Genomic DNA, 19,879 nt, shown 5'->3' on the forward strand with positions numbered 1-19,879 from the left:
CCTTGTGTCACCCCTTTGCATCTGCTTCTATCCCCACCTCTGTTCCAAGCAAACACATTTTATTTTAAAACAGTGTTCAGATAGTTTGTTTTAACAAGCTTTCCTTGTGTCGTAATGTGGGATGTTGTTGTTGTCAACACTGAGGCCTGCTGACTAACTGACTTGTTGAAGGTGCACCAGCGGTCATACTGATTACACTTTATAAGGATTGAAGACAATGATCCCCTTATGTTTAAGCCTAGCTAACCTGCATTTTCCCTACCACCCCTTGCGACTCTTTTGGAGGGAGGAGCCTGTCTGTCTGTCTGTCGCAAGGTGATCCTTTTTTCCCCCCTGGATTTGAGGATGTCTAATTTCATTTTAGTGTGTCCAGGGTCAAATATTTGATTTCAGTTTGGGTTTATTGAGCTTCCTTGATTTGATGCCTTGTATCTTGGAACAATTCTGGAGAATTCTGTTTGTGTTTCTTTATATTCTTGCCTCTGTTCCATTCTCTTTATTGTTTCCTCTGGACAGCTGTGATGGTTTGTATATGCTTGGCCCAGGGAGTGGCATTATTAGAAGGTGTGGCCCGTTGGAGTAGGTGTGGCCCTGTGGGTATGGGTTTTAAGAACCTCCTCCTACCTGCCTGGGTGCCAGTATTCTGCTAGGCTAGCAGTCTTCAGATGAAGATGTAGAACTCTCAGCTCCTCCTGCACCATGCCTGCCTGGATGCTGCCATGCTCCTGCCTTGATGATAATGGACTGAACCTCTGAACCTGTAAGCCAGCCCCAGTTAAATGTTGTTCTAAGAGTTGCCTTGGTCATGGTGTCTGTTCACAGCAGTAAAACCCTAAGACAGAAGCTGGTACCAGGGACTGAGGTATTGCTGTGATAGGCCTGACCATGCTTTTGCCTGGAAGGATGTGGATTTTGGGTCTTTGGATTTGAGAACCAGTGGAATGCTTTAAGTGGGACTTAATGGGCTGTCCTTGTAAGAATATGAAAGACTTTGTTGCTGAGAGTGATTTGAATTGTGCAGACCTGGCCCAAGAGAGTTCAGTGGAGAAGAATTTCAATATGTGGCCTAGAGACTGTTTTTGTGGTATTTTCATGAAGAATGTGGTTGCCTTTTGCCCTTGTCTGAAGAGTCTACCTGAGGCTAAGGTAAAGAGATTTATATTAATTGCATTGACAAAGGAAGTCTCAAAAAAGCCCATACCCACAAGGCTGCACCCACTCCAACAAGGCCACACCTCCCAACAGTGCTATTCCCTGAGCCAAGCACAGACAAACCATCATCACAACAGCTGATCAGATGTCCATGACTCTTCTCATTATATCCTCCATCCCTTTTAAAATTATGGTAAAGAACACATGGGGTAAAATTCACTAATTAGGCCTCAAGTGAGGTTTTCTGTCCTTCTGTCTGTCTGTGTGAGGGTAGCCACACATTTCCTTGCTTTATCCTCTAAGTGCAGAACCTTAGCTGGTTGCCCTTCAGAGTGACTTGCTGTCCCAATTCTGCAGTGGATTATTCTTATCCCAATCTTTACTGAGCCCTCAGGGTTACAGGTTTTCCACTCTCAGGATTCTTACTCTTGTCATTTGTGGACTCTGTGATTCCTTTCTTGTCACTCAGAGATTTTAAATGGACCTCAGTGTGCGTTGTTTTTGTTTTTAGTTAGTTTGTGTGTGAGTGCGTGTGTGTGTATGTGTGTGTGTGTGTGTGTGTGTGTGTGTGTGTGTGTGTGTGTGTGTGTGTGTGTTTACATTATATGTGTTGCAGTATCAACTGGACAGAAAATTTGTCCTTTTTATTCCCTTGGGACAAGGTCTCTCATTGTAGACCGGGCTCCTGGCTCTCCTGGAACTTGCTGTATAGAACAGGCTGACCTTGAACTTACAGAGACTCACCAGCTGCTGCTGCCTATGACTTTCTCCTCCTCTTTCTCTTCCTCTTCCTCTTCCTTTTCCTCCTCCTCCTTCTCCTCCTCATTTTCTTCTTGATAGGCTCTTACTATGTTATGTCATCCTGGCTGACTTGGAACTCATCATGTAGGATAGACTGACCTTGAACCCACAGAGCTCTGCCTTCCTAGTCCTATGATTGAAGGGTACACCATGGGATGGAGAGTGGCTTAGCGGTTAGGAGCCCATATTGTTCTTGCACAGGACCTGAGTTGGAGTCCCAGCATTCACATCAGATGAACATTCACTCACAACTACCTGGAACTCCAGCTTCAGGAGCTAACATCTTTCACCCCCTTGGACACATACATCAACACACATCCCTTTACATAAATAAATAAATAAATAAATAAATAAATAAATAAATAATAAAAGGGATGTAAAAAATGTATATTACTAGTCCAGCTAGTCAGTTTCTTTGCAATGAACATAATGTGTCTTCTGTAAATTCAGTTTGTCGGTGAACATCCTCTTGCAGAAATACTTAGGATGCTTATGACTTCAGGGAACATTCCTGAGCGCCTGTTCGTGCCAGAGACTAAGTTAAGTAAGCTTAGTTAGTGAAGATGTAAAGATATAGAAGGCTAGCCTAGAGGTACAGACTGTAATCCCAGCAACTAGGGAAACTGAGGCAAGAGTTCAAGGCCAGCCTGGGCAATTTAATGAGATCCTACTATCTCAAAAGTAAAGGAAGCTGGGGATATAACTCAGGGGTGGAGCCCTTGCTTGGCATGCAGAGCACCCTAGAGTCAGTCACTGGAGGTGGGGGAGAATCAAAGAGAACAGAGGAAGGCCATGGAGGTGAGCCCTGGCCCAGTCCGCACATCCATAGTAGTCCAGCCATGATTAGGTTCCATTGGCGGTTTGAAGGTCAGAGCATCTAGTGCTGGGAAGACAGTCAAACTGCCACGAGCCTACTTTAAAGGCCGTGTTCTCACAGGAAGAGATGGAGAAAGAGGATGAGTGGCTTTCCCGACTGTTGGTCAGAGCTGACCCACTCCTCCGGGCTCCCCACGCTGGTCTTTCAGAAGTGTGGGATCCAGTGCTCATGAGATGCAGGAAGTGTTCTCAAAGCTGAAAACAGTAGACATACAAGCAGTCAGTGAGAGATAAGGGCTTCATGCCTGGAGAGTGTGTACTCCTGCCTGTCATGTTGGTTTCGAGAACATTGTCAGAAGCGACTGAAGGAAATAGTAACTAACACAGAACAGTTTGACTGGCTTACGGGTCCCAAATACTTGCTTTGGTTTTGTGAGAGAGGGTCTCATGGAGCCCAGGCTGGCCTTGAACTCAACGTATAGCTGAGATAACCTTGAGCTTCTGGTCCTCCTGCTTCTACCTAGTGGGTGCTGGGATCACAGGCGTGCACCCTGGTATTATGCAGTACTAGGGGTCAAATCTAATGTTTTTTGTATGCTAGACAAGTACTCTGCCACATTCCCAGCCCTTGTTTTGATTGCTTTAAAATAACTTGATTGGGGAACTGGAGAAACAGCTCAGTTGTTAAGAACATTTGTTGGGGGTGTTGGGGAATTAGCTCAGTGGTAGAGCGCTTGCCTAGCAAGCGCAAGGCCCTGGGTTTGGTCCCCAGCTCCGAAAAAAAGAAAAAAAAAAAGAACATTTGTTGGGTTACAGAGACTCTTGGGTTCAATTCCTAGTACCCACATGCTGATTTACATCCATTCCTAACTCCGGGTCCAGGGCATCCAATGCCCTCTTCTGACCTCCACAGCTGCCAGGCCAGCACATGGTGCATATACATACAGACAGGCAAAAAATCCACACAGCAGGGGGCTGGAGAGATGGCTCAGTGGTTAAGAGCACTGACTGCTCTTCCAGAGGTCCTGAGTTCAATTCCCAGCATCCACATGGTGGCTCACAACCATCTGTAATGGGATCTGATGTCCTCTTCTGGTGTGTCTGAAGACAGCGACGGTGTACATAGACATGTAAAATAAATAAATCTTTAAAAAAAAAATCCACACAGCAAAAAAATGGGTAAGTCTAATTTTTAAAATATAATAAATATCTGGGCTGGTGAGATGCCTCTGCAGGTAAAAGTTCTTGTGGTACAAGTAGGCCAGACTGGTTTTGATCCCTGGGACTCACAGCCAACCAGATGTAGTTGCTACCATCTGATCCCAGTACCCTGTAGTGAGGAAAGAGTGGAGCAGGAGAGTTGCTCAGAAGCTCTCAGGTCAGCCTCCTGGAGTCCACAGAGCTGCGACCACAAGAGAGATTCTGCCTCCATAAGCTGGATGGAGAAGGCTGGCTCCTGAAAGTGGTCCCCTGACCTCCATTCATACCCTGTGGCATGTGTGCCCTTGCGCACAAGTATAGTACACATGGACAATACTAAGTAAAATAAAATGTCTTGATTTACCTTGGCCACCTCAGCACCCTCTTGGGATTGCTCAGACCGTCCAGTGGACAGAGCCCTGGGCTGAAACACTGTTGCTTTCCTAGGGATGGCTGCTTTCTTTTGTGTTTTAAGTGGGAGATATTTTTATTTGAAGAATAGAAGTAAAATGATCCCAATAATGTTCATTATCAGCCTGAATGTTTGTTTCAAGCCAGACATGGTGCCGGCCTGTGTTCACAATGCTCAAGAGACAGAAGTTCAAGGTCAGCCTGAATAACATAGCAAAACCTCAGCTACGCAATGAGATGTTGATTATATACTGCCATGCTTTCTCTTTCACAATTTCTATCATTTCTCCTTCATAAATAAATGTTATTTGAAATAAGTAATTTCTTTTCAAGGATATATTGAACTAAAATTGACCCACAGTGCTTGCCATGACATGTGGTGGTATAGCATGTACCAAGTCTGTCTTCTTGTCTAAATGAGGTCCAGAAGTCACTCCCTTGCTTTGGGGTGTGTACAACTTAAGGAATAATTGTCCGTGTCATGTCTACCATGGTATACATGCCTAGGCTGCACCGAATTAATTTAGATGTTCAGCCTAATGTGGTCTCCTGTCATGCTTGTGTTTAAATCACATGAAATATTCCAGTCAAATGCAAGCCATTTGACCTGCTGTGGATCCTCGAATCATTTATAAGCGGATCAGTCACACATTGGGAAACCTGTTTTCCATCCTCTCCCAACCCTGGCAGGATGCTGGTTTCTGTAACTGACAGGGTTATTTAACCCACACCCACAGCCTTGATGGTGCCTTGGCTATTTAGTGAGCTGATGTCTTCTTTATTTATTTAATTTTATTTTATTTTTCTCCAGGATTCTTGGACTCCAGAATTAAAGCTGAAGCTGGAAAAGTTTTTAGCTTTAATTTTTAAAGCCAGTAACACTCCAAAGCTTTTAACCATCTATGTATCCTTTGAAGTGAGTGGGGACCCCTGGGTGTTATAGCAGGGGCACTGGCCTTGAGTGCTGTCAGTCAGCAAGCTGCCAAAGGAAGCATCTGCGTAGGCTCTGCCATGACCTGGAAAGGGCTATAGTATGTATGTGTGTAGTATGTGTGTGTGCGTGCGCATGAATGTTAGTATATAGGTGTCTGCAAAAGTAGTATGTGTATGTGTGTGTGTTAGTACAGGTGTCTACAGAAGCTGTGTGTGTGTGTGTGTGTGTGTGTGTGTGTGTGTGTGTGTGTGTGTGTACGTGTACATGTACATGTATATGCACACACCCTGGCCCTGGAGTATCAGGAGGTTGCATTAACCACTGAGCTGTCTTTCCAGCCCTTTGGTCTTGTTTGGTGTCACCAGCCTAGAAACTGTCTTGGTAGGGAAAACAGGAAAAAAAAAATCTATCCTGTTGAAAAAGATTTCCTTGAAAGAATGTTTCCTTTGCAGAAGGCCACTGAATAATTTGGAGGGCCTGGAGGTCACAGTGTTCAGACTTGCCAGTCAGATCTGAACTTAAGCTGCTATGTTGTATAGTTTACATACTATAACGTTTACCATCATAAGTGACGAATTCAATGACTTTTAGAAATTGGATGGTGGTACAGCCATTATCATAGTCTATTTCCACTAGGGACACTTGAGAGTACAGAGGAACAGTGTTACAGGTATAAATGGGGACCATTTAAGATAGCAGTGACCCTCCCATAGGAGACTGATTAGTCACCAGTTATCAGTCCTCAAGGCCATGTCTTTTCTCAGTAGACAAGCATCTACTTAAAGGTATTTCATACTTTGCTGGAGGATCTGCACAAGGCCTGGGTTTTATTCCCAGCCCTGGAAGAAAATAAACAGAAAGGAAAGGAGAGAAAAAAGAGCAAAGGTGCAGCCTGAGCCACTGCTCTCGCCAAGGCTGTGCCCTTGACTGAAGCTTTAGGACTGCAGTGGCCGTCTTAGGGTTATGGGCTCAGCACTTCAGGAGGGTTTGACCAGCAGGGAAAGACCTTTGTTAGGGTAGACAGGCCAGTGTGGAGGCTGGGGGAGTACTGCAGCCAGGGTTCTCATGGAGGTCACTGTGATGGAGTGATGCTGGCAGGAAGTAAGCAACATGAGAAACTGCTCTCTGCTTCCCCGTCTGGAGCAGTCTCTTCTGTCAGCCTCAGGTCCTTCCTCTATCAGTGTCACAGCATCAGGCCATTTTCCTGAACTGATTTCTTACCCAGAAGGAGAATGGATCGAATAACAAAGGTAAGTTGTCTAGATTACAGCTTTCTTGAGAAGAGCTTTGCCAGCTCAGATTCTAAGCTGTGGGAGCAAACAGAGATGGAGAGGATTTGTGGGCTTGGAGAAATGAGGGCTTTCAAGGCCTAAATATTTACAGAGTGTCTAGTGACCCTGCTCCGTGTAGTTCCAGGAGGCCCACTCCTTAAGGATGACTGGTGTGTTAGCATGTCCAGTATATGAGATAACAAAGAAATGGAGAAACAGAGAAATGGGGAGCAGCCAAGTCACAGCCTGGCGGCAAGGACCTGCCTTGGCTCATACAAGCACACAACCAGCGTGGGGCAGGGGAATTACTTTAATAGCTCAGCTTTTTTTTTTTTTTTTTTTTTTTTGGTTCTTTTTTTCGGAGCTGGGGACCAAACCCAGGGCCTTGCGCTTCCTAGGCAAGCGCTCTACCACTGAGCTAAATCCCCAACCCCCAATAGCTCAGCTTTTACTTCAAACTTTCAGATACAGCACCAGACAGCATTTCCATTTTTCAAACATTTAAAATAATTCTAGTTTTGAGTGTTTACATAAAATAGCATTTTTCCCCATGGGTAATAATTTTTACCTGAGCAGTTCATCTTTCAGTAAGGTAAGAAAAACTAGTTGACATGGCCTCAGTGAGGAACCTCAGCCTCCAGGCCTTGCCTTGCTTGGTCTCATCTTAGATGCTCTGTCTTGGAAACACCTTCAGTTATTGGAAATGTTTGTGGTGAGCTCCACACACAGTATTGAAGGCCAGATCCCCAGCTCCCAACACATGGAGTTTCCCTGTGTGAAAATTTGGTTCATTAAACCACAATACTGCCCTTTCCCACAATGTCAGAGGATTTGAGAACTTCCTGCCTTGGTTTTTCTATGCTTGGTTTAAGAGAGTGAAACTTAAAAAAAAAAATTATTTATTTATTTCATGTATGTCACTGTCTTCAAAAGAGGGCATCAGATCCCATTACAGATGGTTGTTAGCCACCATGTGGTTGCTGGGAATTGAACTCAGGACCTCTGGAAGTGCAGTCAGTGCTCTTAACCACTGAGCCATCTCTCCAGTCTGAGAGTTAAACTTAAAGATTATTTTATGTGCATGTGTGTTTTGCCTCCATGAAAGTCTTCCCCTCAGATGCCAAAAGAGGGCCAGATCCTCTGGAACTGGAGTTATAGATAATTGTGGGTGCTTGGAATCAAACCTGGGTCCTCTGGATGAGCAGTCAGTGGCCTCAACCTCTGAGCTCATATCTCTAGCACCAGCCTTTTTTTTTTTGAAAGAGAGGAGTATTAGTAAGTTACTTATTTCAGCTTACCAGAGAGCTGGCAAATGATTAATCATTTAATTGCGATACATACGAGGAGTTTAGCTGCACGAGGCAAAAGGTTTTGAACGTTTTGTCCTTGGTTGTCTGGTGTGTCAGCCATCTGTCCATCATTACAGTGAAATAAATATTGGAGGCAGTTAACATATAAAGCAGAAGTGTTGATTTAGTTCTCTGGTCTGGCGGCTGTAGTCCAAGATCAGACAGCCTGGTTGGTTTGGACCTGGTGGTAAAGGTTAGTGATGTGATAGAGCACACTGCTCACATCATGAACCAGAAGCAAAAAGGAGATGGCCGGGTCTTTCTGGAAGCTCCTGCTTCCTCCCAACACAACTCTGGGGACTAATTTTTTATCATATGCATCTCTGGGGCACTCATTTAAACTGTTCGATTGTACCACTAGCTCCAGAAGCCAACGACCACTTCACAATGAAGCCATCTTCCATCTCTGAGAGTCCCCATCACTCAGGCTGCCTGCAGCTGTCCTGGGCACATGCACGTTGCTGGCACCCCCGCTCCCTTCCTGGGACTTCAGGGTCACTCCTAGGACTTTACAGTGCACCCCTCATTCGGGTTGCTTGCCTCCAACCCAGCATACTGCTTAGCCTCATAGGCTTGCATGGAAGTTCTGGTGGAGCCAACAGGACGATAACTCCTGCATTCTGCCTGTAAAAGCTGCCTGTGGGTGATGCTGAATTCTGTTCCTGTATAAAACATACCTGGACCCATTCAAATTAAAGTTTCAGTCACCTAGAGTGCCTCGCTGCCAGGCAGCAGAAATCCCAAGGCCATCTTGCATGGATAGGGGATCCCATGGCTTGTTGTTGTATTTTGTTTTGCTGTTTTGACAGAGTCCTGAATGTGGCACAGGCTGTGTCCCATTTTTCTTTTCTGCTCTTTTTTTTTTTTTTCCTTTTTTTTTTTGGAGCTGGGGACCGAACCCATGGCCTTGTGCTTGCTAAGCAAGCGCTCTACCACTGAGCTAAATCCCCAACCCTTTTCGGCTCTTTTAATTTGGTCTTTGAAACCAGTTCTATTTCCGAGTCTCTGATGCTGTGGCAGACGGGGTAGCCACACAGTTCTGACATATCTTCCATGCCTGTTTCCTACTGTCTCAGTGCAGAGGGCCAAGATGCAAGCTTCTCTTTACCAAACTAATTTTATCCACCAAGATATGCCTTGTCCACATCTTACTTTTTTATGGCTAGGCTTTTTGCTCTTGATTCTCATTGAAGATTTGGTTTAAAACAGCAATGCCCAGGCTGGAGAGATGGCTCAGAGGTTAAGAGCACTGACTGCTCTTCCAGAGGTCCTGAGTTCAATTCCCAGCAACCACATGGTGGCTCACAACCATCTGTAATGAGATCTGATGCCCTCTTCTGGTGTGTCTGAAGATAGTGTACTCATACATAAAATAAATAAATCTGTAAAAGAAAATGCCCCTGCCGTAGCCCAAATGCCCTGCTGCCTTGAAGTCTGCCAAGTAAGCCACCTTTCAGGCTCGCTCTCTGACGCGTTCCAGGAGTGGGGACAAAATATTCTAAAACTCTTTGCCACAATATAAGGAGGACAGCCTTTTCTCCAGTCCCCAGCGGAAGGACACAGCATGGGTTTTATTGTCTGGGATTGTATGTGCATAGAAGCACATCTGGTTCATACATTAAACTTGGTAAACTCCACTCTGCTGGTGGCATTTTAGGATTTCTCTAGCCTCCAGTCTTTTAGACACAAACCTATACACACACACCACCACAACCAGCAGCAGCACCACCACCAGGTATAGTGTAGTCAGCAGCCCTGTATCTGATAATCAGTTTCTCTTGCATATCCAAAGCCATTGCTAGAATGGACAGTGATCATTGGAACTTTCTACACTCTATACTTAAAGATACCTTCACTTGTGGCTACTTAGACATTTTTGAAAGAAATGACAGCAAGACAATATGCCACACTTGCTTGTGCCCATGTGATTCCAGATATGTGACTGGTTCTGTCTGCTGTGCCCATGCACTAAAGGCTCAGAGTGGATAGGTCTTGCTGAACCTCCATGGAGGAGCAGGGGGATAGCTGTGTCTTCACAGGGTCAGCTGGGATGTGTGACCGTCATTACTTGTCCTTGGAGCTCTGGAACACCGGAGATTCTCTCCCTACTACAAGGGTACAACTGGGAATTCCCAGCCACTCCTATCACTGCTGGTCTAGACTCAAATGAGTCGGGGCCAGTCCCCAGCTTGATGGGGTCTGCACCGGTTCTGATACCCAAACGTAGTTGGCACCCTTTTTTTTCCCCTGAAGGCAGTCTCACTTAGTAAACCATGGAGTTAAACTTGGAGATCTACTTGCCTCTGCCTCCCAAGTGCTGGGATTAAAGGCATGTGGCACAGGATGCCCGGTAACAGATGACATCCTTAATCATGATTGAGCATCTGGGGCTTGCCCCACCACTACTGAAATATACTGTCAACCCACAGTTCTACCGCTGCCGCTGAGCGCGTGGGTCACACTCATGTGTCCATGGGCATCTAGGCTGGCTTTTTTTTTTTTTTGCTATTGTGAATGGAATATCGGTAAACATGGATAAGCAGGTATTTCTGTGGTGGGACCGAGAGGCCTTGAGGTGTAGGCTCAAGAGTGGTATAGCTTGGCTATATGGAGTTTTCAGGGAACCTCTATCCCATTTCCCATAATGGCTGCCTGAGTTCACATTCCACCAGCAGTGGATAAGGTTCTCCCTTCGTCCTTGCCAGCATTTGACTCCTTTTGTCTGATTGTCACCACTTCTGTGGTGCTGTGACGTATTGTGGCAGAAGGCTTGGCGGCCTGGGCAAGAGCACGGTTACTTGGACTCTGGGTTTGGCTTCAGTGCCGACTCTCTTCCTAGAAATGCTGCAGCAGCTCCACCAGCAGCTGCTGGAGGCCGAGCGCCGGGCCATGGCCTACCTGAAGCGCTACAATAAGATGCAAGCCGACTACCACAGCCTCATCGGGGTCACAGCCGAGCTGGTGGATTCTCTGGAGGCCACGGTCAGCGGCAAGATGGTAAGGACGCACCCCTCCGTATGGAGTTCTGATTCAGACAGAGTGCATGGCGCCCGGACTGTATGCTGTGGGGCTCCTGGCCTGTATTTGAAAGGCTGGTGTGCAGCAGCCGGGCTAGCACAGTGTCTTACCTGTCTTCCCAACACGTGCTCCACCCTGCTGTCGGTCTCTGTCTTCCTCTCTGTTACCGCTGTTGTTTTAGGGTTTTTTCATATGGGCCCTTCATAGTAATGGCACACACCTTTAATTACATCACATAAACACATAAAATACTAAATCTTTAGAACATGGCTGAAGTATGAAGGAAGTGTTCTTATTTTTGTTTAGATTGCTTGTGTATGTGTGTTCTGCCTGCATGTGTGTTTATTCACCATGGGCATGCCTGGTACCTAAGGAGGAAGAAAGGGGCCTCAGACCCCATGGAGCCAGAGCTACAGGCACTTGTGAGCTCCCCGATATGGATGCTGTACTGAGCTCAGATCCTCTGAGACAGAGAAGCAAGCACTCTTTTTTTTTTTTTTTTAGATTTTATTTATTTTGTAGAGGAGCACACTGTTGCTGTCCTCAGATACACCAGAAGAGGGCATCAGATCCCACTACAGATGGTTGTGAGCCACTATGTGGTGCTGGGATTTGAACTCAGGACCTCTGGAAGAGCAGTCAGTGCTCTTAACCACTGAGCCATCTCTCCAGTCCCCAGAAGCAAGCACTCTTAACCACCGGGCCTAGAGCGTGAACTTAGGACAGAAAGTTGAACAATGCAAAGGATGATGTGTGACTTCACCATGTTCTCACACCCTCCCCTTAAAGATTTATTTTGTATATGTGAGTACACTGTAGCTGACTTCAGACACCAGAAGAGGGCATCAGATCCCTTTACAGATGGTTGTGAGCCACCATGTGGTTGCTGGGATTTGAACTCAGGACCTCGGGAAGAGCAGTCAGTGCTCTTAGCCGCTGAGCCATCTCCTCAGTTCTTCACCCCCCATTTTGATATTGATGCTAACATGTTCTTGTATGTGATTGAGGTATTTTTGTGTGCAGGCTTGAGAGTGTAGACTCCTGCACCTCGTGTTCTCAGGTTTAGTTATCATATGATCCATCCTTCCTCTGAAACTTGTCATTTTGTTCCTGTGTACACAGTGTGTTGGTGGTCTTTGCCCACGACCATGACTCCTTCCCTTCTACCTTTGCACATTCACAAAGAAATGGAATCAATGAATCCCACCTGCCTCACTGTGCAAACGCTTGCTCAGGGTTCCACCGTAATTGAGGCCTTTGTTTGCTGTGACAGTGCTATGGCGAAGACTCTGTAATCCGTGTCCCTCCGAGTGCGGAAAGATCCTACAAATGGATTGCTGAGTCACCATTTTGACAGATGTTGCCCATTACTCTCCTAAAAATTCAGTCTACCCTCTAAGATTATATAGCACTGGGCAACACCATCCATGATTCAACTGTGTATGTATTTGAGTGGGGTTTTGTACACCTGCAATTTCAACCCTTGGGAGGCAGAAGCAGAAGGATTGCGAGTTCAAAGCCAGCCTGAGCCTTCATGGCAGGAAGTCAGCATCATGTCATGCACTTGACAGTTTATCGATATCTGTCATCCACTCAGCCAGCGTTTCCTAAATACGGGGCCCAATTACAGCCTCATCCCTTTTTTTTTTTTTTTTTTTTGGTTCTTTTTTTCGGAGCTGGGGACCGAACCCAGGGCCTTGCGCTTCCTAGGTAAGCGCTCTACCACTGAGCTAAATCCCCAGCCCCAGCCTCATCCCTTCTTAGTGTGGGCCAGGCAGCTGGGCATTTCTCACTGATGGCCCAGGAATGCAGGGCAGGGCTACTGAGCTGCTCATGTTGTCAAGAATCAAAAACCAGAGCCCAGATCTTCAGATTCTGCCACTGTTGCTACTACGTATGGCTGCCCCTTACTTCATGCCTGGAGTCTACAGAGATGCTTGAGAACCGTTTGTTTCCACGGCGATTGGAATTCACTGAGTGAATGGCATGGATGGGGTAGCCTGCGATTGTACCTGTAGTCACCTTTTAAGATGATTTATTAATTTATTTTTTATTGTATGTGCATTGTTTTTTTGCCTGCTTGTATTTATGAGAGTGTAGGATCCCCTATAACTGGATTATAGACAGTTGTGAGCTGTCCATGTGGGTGCCGGGAATTTAATCCCCGTCCTGTGGAAGAACAGCCAGAGCTCTTAACATCTCTTCAAACAAGTCAGTTATTTTTATTCTCTTAGGTCAGTGTGTTCATTCTTCCCCAGAGCTCTGAGGTTTTTTGGGTGGTTACTTTTAATGAACAACTTGACATAATTTGCAACCCCTGGGAAGAGTGTCTCAGTGAGCGGTTGTTTGTATCAGGTTGGCCAACAGGCATGTCTGTAGAAGAGTGTTTTGATTTAAGGAAATTGATTGGGAAGACGCAGCCCACTGTGGGCATCACCATTCCCTGGATCTGGATTTTGAACTGAGTAAGAGAAATTGAGCTAATAGCAAGTATGCATCTTGCACTCCCTCTGCCCTTGACTGGGTGTGACTTGCTACTTCAAATTTCTATTAACCTGACCTCCCCACAGAGACAGGCTGTAGTGAGCTAAAATAACCCTTTCTCCTTACACTGCTGTTTAGAAGGTTTTTATCACAGTAGCAAAACCCAGGACAGAGGGTAAGATGTGCTTTCTAGCATGGCCATTGCATCAGTCCCTCTACGGGAGATGCTGAGCTTCCTGAGGTCCTGCTACAGGAGACGTAGCGTAGCTGAGGTCCTGTGGGCAGGCTGCATGGCTTTCACCTGGTGACCTTGTCCTTGCAGATCACGCCCGAGTACCTGCAGAGCGTCTGCGTCCGCCTCTTCAGTAACCAGATGCGCCAGAGCCTGGCACACAGTGTGGACTTCACAAGGCCTGGGACGGTGAGGTGCCATGAGAGACAGGGTATCCTGGGTTTGCCCCCCAGGTCTTTTTTTTTTTTTTTTTTTTTTTTTGGTTCTTTTTTTTAGGAGCTGGGACCGAACCCAGGGCCTTGCACTTCCTAGGTAAGCGCTCTACCACTGAGCTAAATCCCCAGCCCCTGCCCCCCAGGTCTTAAAAGTGAAGTATTAGAGAAGGAAAGCCTGTGAGGAAGTGGTGTTCAGGAGACTCCACTGCTGCTGTCTTGTCTGTCTAGAAGCTCCCAGAGGGAGAACTAAGCGATCTCTGAGGTGGCTGCAGTTGAGGGCGAGCCCTTTGGGTGAGCAAGAAGAGGTGCTATTGCAATCTATCATGGCAGCTGCTCCTGGGCACCGAGGCCTGGGAGTCAGGAGGAACAAATAGAAACCCCGCTTTGTCTTTAAAAGAACTCTCATGGGCTGTGGTGACTGCTCAGTAAAGTGCTTGGTGTGCAAGCACGAGGACCTGAATTCTCTCCCTCAGGCCTTGAACACTTGACATCCTCGTGCTGGGAAGACAGGTAGACAGGACCCTGAGGCTCACCACCCAGACAGGCTAGCCTACTTGTGAGCTTCAGGACTGGAGAGGCCTTGTCTCCAAAAAAAAATAGACAGTGCCTGAGGAGTAGCACCAGCCTTGTTCTCTGGCTTCCGCATGTACGTGAACACACACACACACACACACACACACACACACACACACACACACGACTGTATTTACACATGCTTATACATACAAGAGAATTGGAGGTGAGAGATTGAGTGGTTTAAGACAAGGCTTTCCTTTTTTAAATTTTATGGAAAATAATTAAAAGGCTTACAGAAAAATCATAAACATAGCAAGGAACACTGGTGTCTTCTTGACCAGCATTTATTTATTCTCTTTGTGTGTGTGTATCTGTGTGTTTGTGTGTGTATCTCTCCCTGCCTCCATGTGTCTCCATACACAAACATAGGGTTTATAAAACATTTGTACATATTTGTCAGGGTGGTGTATGTTTATTTTACTTTCTTGTTTTGTTGAGACAAGATCTCATGTAGATCAAGCTGGCATTGAACTTCCTTAAACTGATGATCTTACCTCCCAAGTGCTAGGATTACAGACGTGGATACCACACCTGACTACAATGTGTAGTTCTTTTCCTTTTTGAGATTTATTTTATTATTTTTAGTTATGTATAGCATGTCTGCATGTGGTTAGGTGCATAGGAATGCATACAGGCCAGAGGTATTGGATCCCCAGAGTTTTTGAGTTCTGGGAACAAAACTTGGATCCTCTGGAAAAGCATCAAGTGCCCTTAACTGCTGAGTCATCTCTCAGCCCCCACTGTGTATTTCTAAAGTTTCCCTGTGTCAGTGTCTCTCCTGCGATCTGAGCAATAAAGAGGCTGAAGCAGGAAGGAGCAGCAGGTTAGAGCTTAGCTAGAACTCCACAGGGAACATGAGACTGCCATGGACTGAAAAGGGAGACCATATCCCCAAACCACGCAGAGGGACAAGGTGGAGATGGGTATCCCCTTACCGACTCACATAATTATCAACTCCAGTATGTCATCTTATCTAACTGTCCCCTTCCATTTGTCAGTGGGGCTACTCTCCAGAGCCCCCAGTCTAGGTCAGGGTGCTGTCTGGACTCTGGAGCCCTTTGCTCTGGACCGTTTCCCTGGTCTTTTCCTTGGCTTCTGTTGCATTGGCGCTGGGGAAGCAGCAGTCCTCCTTTTGAAAGTGTGCTACTCTCCATGCATGTTTGGGGTTGGGCTCAGGCTTTTCATCCCAGGCTGAATGTTCCCCGGGGATTGATGTACTTCTCCTAGGACAGCACATCTGGAAGGGCACCGTGTGGACTCAGGGATTCTTAACCCTGGAAGGCTACTGGTGTCTCTAAGCACACCCTCAAAATTTAGGAGCCTACTTGGATTCTGGAGCGCAGACCTGCCTAAGGCTGGTCAGAGGCTGGCTAGGTGAGGCCCACTCTGGACAAAATCCCTGAAGGATCCTCATAACCTGTGCGTCAATGCAACTTTGAAATCAGATCCACACACTCACATTAGCATCTTCATAAATAGGGCGCCTGTCGTATTTTTAAAAATTTACACCGTCCCTCATACTCAGGTAGGTTTAAAGCAGGTTATTGAAAGGCGGAGAAACATAAATAAGAAAAATGAAAAAAGTAGAGACTGAAATAGATTGTGATTGAAAGAAAAATAAGAACAAGCCAAACAAAAGCCAGGGGAAAGAACTATCGTTATGATATGATAGGTGTGATAGAGCCTGTCATGGCCACTGTACCTCCAAGCTGCTGGCCCCAGATTGTCCCTGGCTTCCCAGCAGCCCACGTCAAAGAGAGACTGCAGCTTCATGGCTTGTGTGCTGCTACAGCCAAGAGGCAGAGTTAGGGAATTTATTAAGTAATGTTCTCTGTGTGCAAAATACTGTGATAGGTGCTGTCTGCATGGGCCAGAGGCACAGTCAGAAGTCAGCTCCTGTGAGCATCCTCTGCCCCCATTCCTGAAGGAGACTTTACAGGGCTTTTAATCTCCCTGTATGCCCTTTAAAATTAAAATGAAAAATAATGAATTTTTCTAAGTATTCATACTTTATAATTTAAAAGCAAGTTAAATTTTTTTCTTTTTTTTTTTTTTTTCGGAGCTGGGGACCGAACCCAGGGCCTTGCGCTTGCTAGGCAAGCGCTCTACCACTGAGCTAAATCCCCAACCCCTTAAATTTGTTTTTTATATGGCCCTGGCTGTCCTGAAACTCATTAAGTGGCCTTGAACTCACAGAGATCTACCTGCCTCTGCATCCCAGGTGCCACACATAACTAAAATGTAATATTTTTTTAAAGATTTGTTAATTAATTATGTATGTATGTATGTATGTATGTATGTATGTATGTATGTATACAATGTTCTGCCTGCATTTATGCCTGCAGATCAGAAGAGGGCATCAGATCTCATTATTGATGGTTATGAGCCCCAATGTGGTTGCTGGAAATTGAACTCAGGATCTCTGGAAGAGCAGTCTTAACCATTTAACTCTTAACCTCTGAGCCATCTCTCCAATCCCCAAATTTTAATATTTTCAAAAATTTTATGTATATGAACATTTTCCCTGCATGTATTTCTGTGCACCATGTGGGTGTGGGTGCAGCACCCACAGAGACTAGAAAAGGGTGCCAGGTCTCCTGGGATGGGAGCTATAGACAGTTGTAAGCCACCATGTGGTTGCTGATCAAATCCAGGTCTTCTGGAAGAGCATCTGGTACTCTTAACTGGGGAGCCATCTCTCCAGGCCTCAAATTCATGTGGATGGATGGATGGATGGATGGATGGATGGATGGATGGATGGATGGATGGATGGATGGACAGACAAACAGATAGCGGGCTGGATGAGAGTCGAGCCATTGCTGCCCGCAGTTATCTAAATACTGTGGCATAGAGCTGGTTGCTCTTTGTTCCCTGGGAGAAGGATGGGGTCCCAGGTTGCCGATCAGTTACACTTGTGTGTTTACTCAGGTACTGAAGAGCTGTTCCCCAGAGCTGCCAGCTACCCTGCATTCAGGCAGAAAATGGCTCTGTAGTTTGTGCCTTATGATGCGGCCACAGGAGAGCTAGCATGTAGAAATCTCAGGAGCTGGCTGGGTTTAAGGATGTAAGTGTTGGCTATCTAGGTTTTAAAGGGGCTTCAAGCCAGGCGGTTAACCACCCACCTGAAGCCTCCTGCTGTTTGTAAAATTTACCGCACTGGTTCACACACTAGACTGCTTCACACACCCCCTTCTGAACTAGGATACAAGACAGAAGAACTGGTCAGAGGGTTTGTAAAGATTACCATCAACACTGGCAAAGCTCTTGTTGGAGAGCATGGACTTCATTTGTGGAGAAATAGGTTCCCTACTGAGTCCAGGACTCACATCACTTCTGGACCGCCTGCCAAACCTGTACTGCTGCCCTTCCCACAGAACCGCCACACGGGGGCAGCATACACAAGCAAGAGCTGGCCCTACCATAGAACAGCCACACGGGGGCAGCATACGCGAACAAGAACTGACCCTACCCCAGAACCACCACACGGGGGCAGCATAGATGAGCAGGGATAACCTTACTTTCTCTGGTAGGCTCTGTGGTTGTCAGGAATGGGTGGGCAGGTGGTACACAGCAAGGTATGCCCTGTCACATAAACCCAGTGAGTCGTCCCTCTAACCAGAGAAAAGAGAAGACCCATGCTGGCAGAAGGCCTCACCAACTCCAGGAGAAGAGAGGCTCTTCGGCCTGCCCTGTCTGCTTATGCCTTGTCGGAGCTGGCAGGTGGATCCAATTGCTCCCGGGATTGGTGCTGGTGAGATTCTGGTGTTTGGAGGTAGAGGAGTCTCCTGGATGTTCTGTAACACTGAATCATGCGTGTCCCCTTGTCCCATGTGGCTGATCTAACTCTGGTTTTCCTCATCTTTGTCTCACCAGGGCCAGAACTGGAATAGGTAGGAATCAGAGTGTGTTATCGGCTGCCTAGTGAGAAGTGAGAATTCTCCCCAAGGAGCAGGAGAAAAGACAGTTTTCTAAGATTCTAAAAGGACATCCATGCCACATAATGGCATTTTCACAGCAGCCAACAGCAGCCCTGAGAACCATGGTACTCCCATGGCCCTATAGACAGTCTCACTCTGTAGACCAGGCTGGCCCGGAACTCAGATCTCACTGCCGCTGCCTCCCAAGTGCTGGGATTAAAGGCATGTGCCACCGTGCCTGGCTTTCAATCTTTGTACAAAGATAAAAACGTGTAACTGCATTTTATAGACTATATCCCCTTGTCTTAAAAATGTTTTATTATTACTGTCTTAATAATTGTGCATGTGCGTGTGTGTGCGTGTGTGTGTGTTTGTGTGTGAATACAGTACCCAGAGGAAGGGTGTCGGGTCCCCTGGAACTGGTGATTATAAGTTTCCAAACATCCTTGCTGGGAATTGAACTCAGATCTTCTCCCAGAACAGCAAGTGCTCCTAAGCACTGAGCTTTCTCTCCGCTCCCTGGGTCCCTGTTGATGCAGAATGCATACCTAGTGCTCAGGTCACACAAGTCACCACCATGCAGCAGAGGGAGCCTGGGCCAGCTCATCCTGTACGACCGGCTGAAGAGTCAGTTTATCATTGCTGGTTAGGGCCATATGAGCATCTGGCTCGAAAACGGCAATTTATCAGTAAATTCGGCAGAACCCAGACCTTCAACTCCGCTGCCTCCCGTAGCTGACCATCTGCCTAGGCTAAGTCCACATCCTCCAGACCTTTAAAAATATGTACACTTATGCTGGTCTACAACTCATTCTTTAGCCCAGTAGCACTTCTATGTATGTGTTTAGTGCTTTGAGATAGGGTCCCAAGCTAGCCTCGAACTTACAGTCCTGCTCCAGCCTGTCCTAGCTCGGGGTTCCGTGCATGCACCCCCTTGTCCAGCCTCACTACGCTTTGACAGCATTCAGTCCTTGTTAGAATGCCGTTAGTTCCTGTACTATACAGCAGTGGTGGCGGTGTTCAGCTTTTTTGAAACAGGGTCTCTCATATAGCCCCTGGCTATCGTGGAACTCACTACATAGACCAGGCTAGCCTTGAATTCACAAAGTTCTGCCTCCTGAGCGCGGGGATTAAAGGTGCCTGACAACTTGTAAAGTTTGAGATCAGTATAGAACATCCAGCCATTCCTCTCTGGGTGGAGATCCTTTCTTTCTCTGCCACTTTACTCCAGATCAATGAGTATACAAGTACTGGAGCCCAGGTAGGGGACAGTCCTTCCAAAGGTCTGCCTGGATTGGACTGTGTAAGAGAGTGACTGACTGTGTCAGAGATCCCTGGCCAAGTTGAAAGGAAAGCTGTATTTCGAGTGAGTCCCAAGGCCTAGTAGTGAATTTTCATTTAAATGAATCTTTATTTGGACAAACAGCACAACTGGGAACTAACCCTCTGTTTTCCCCATGTCTCCAGGTAAGCAGTGAATTCATGATAGACCTAGGAAATGGG

At 46.3% G+C, this 19,879-nt stretch overlaps 1 protein-coding gene across 21 annotated transcripts in view; it reads left to right on the plus strand.

Annotated features, from left to right (window-relative positions):
- Positions 1-19,879, plus strand: part of Armc9 (armadillo repeat containing 9) — a 126,098-nt gene that overhangs the window by 11,282 nt on the left and 94,937 nt on the right. For 10 of the 21 annotated variants that reach the window (XM_039083408.2, XM_039083409.2, XM_039083412.2 and 7 more), the window contains 4 exons: positions 5,192-5,284; positions 6,540-6,564; positions 10,756-10,931; positions 13,759-13,857. In XM_039083408.2, the coding sequence (XP_038939336.1) occupies positions 5,192-5,284; positions 6,540-6,564; positions 10,756-10,931; positions 13,759-13,857 (393 nt within the window). Of the gene's footprint in view, positions 1-5,191; positions 5,285-6,539; positions 6,565-10,755; positions 10,932-13,758; positions 13,858-13,907; positions 18,211-19,879 lie in introns of those variants that run through there. The other 11 variants (XM_063267031.1, XM_063267032.1, XM_063267035.1 and 8 more) reach the window with 2 other exon arrangements.

The sequence above is a fragment of the Rattus norvegicus genome, chromosome 9 (assembly GCF_036323735.1).
Source record: "Rattus norvegicus strain BN/NHsdMcwi chromosome 9, GRCr8, whole genome shotgun sequence".
In the NCBI taxonomy this organism is placed as follows: Eukaryota; Metazoa; Chordata; class Mammalia; order Rodentia; family Muridae; genus Rattus; species Rattus norvegicus.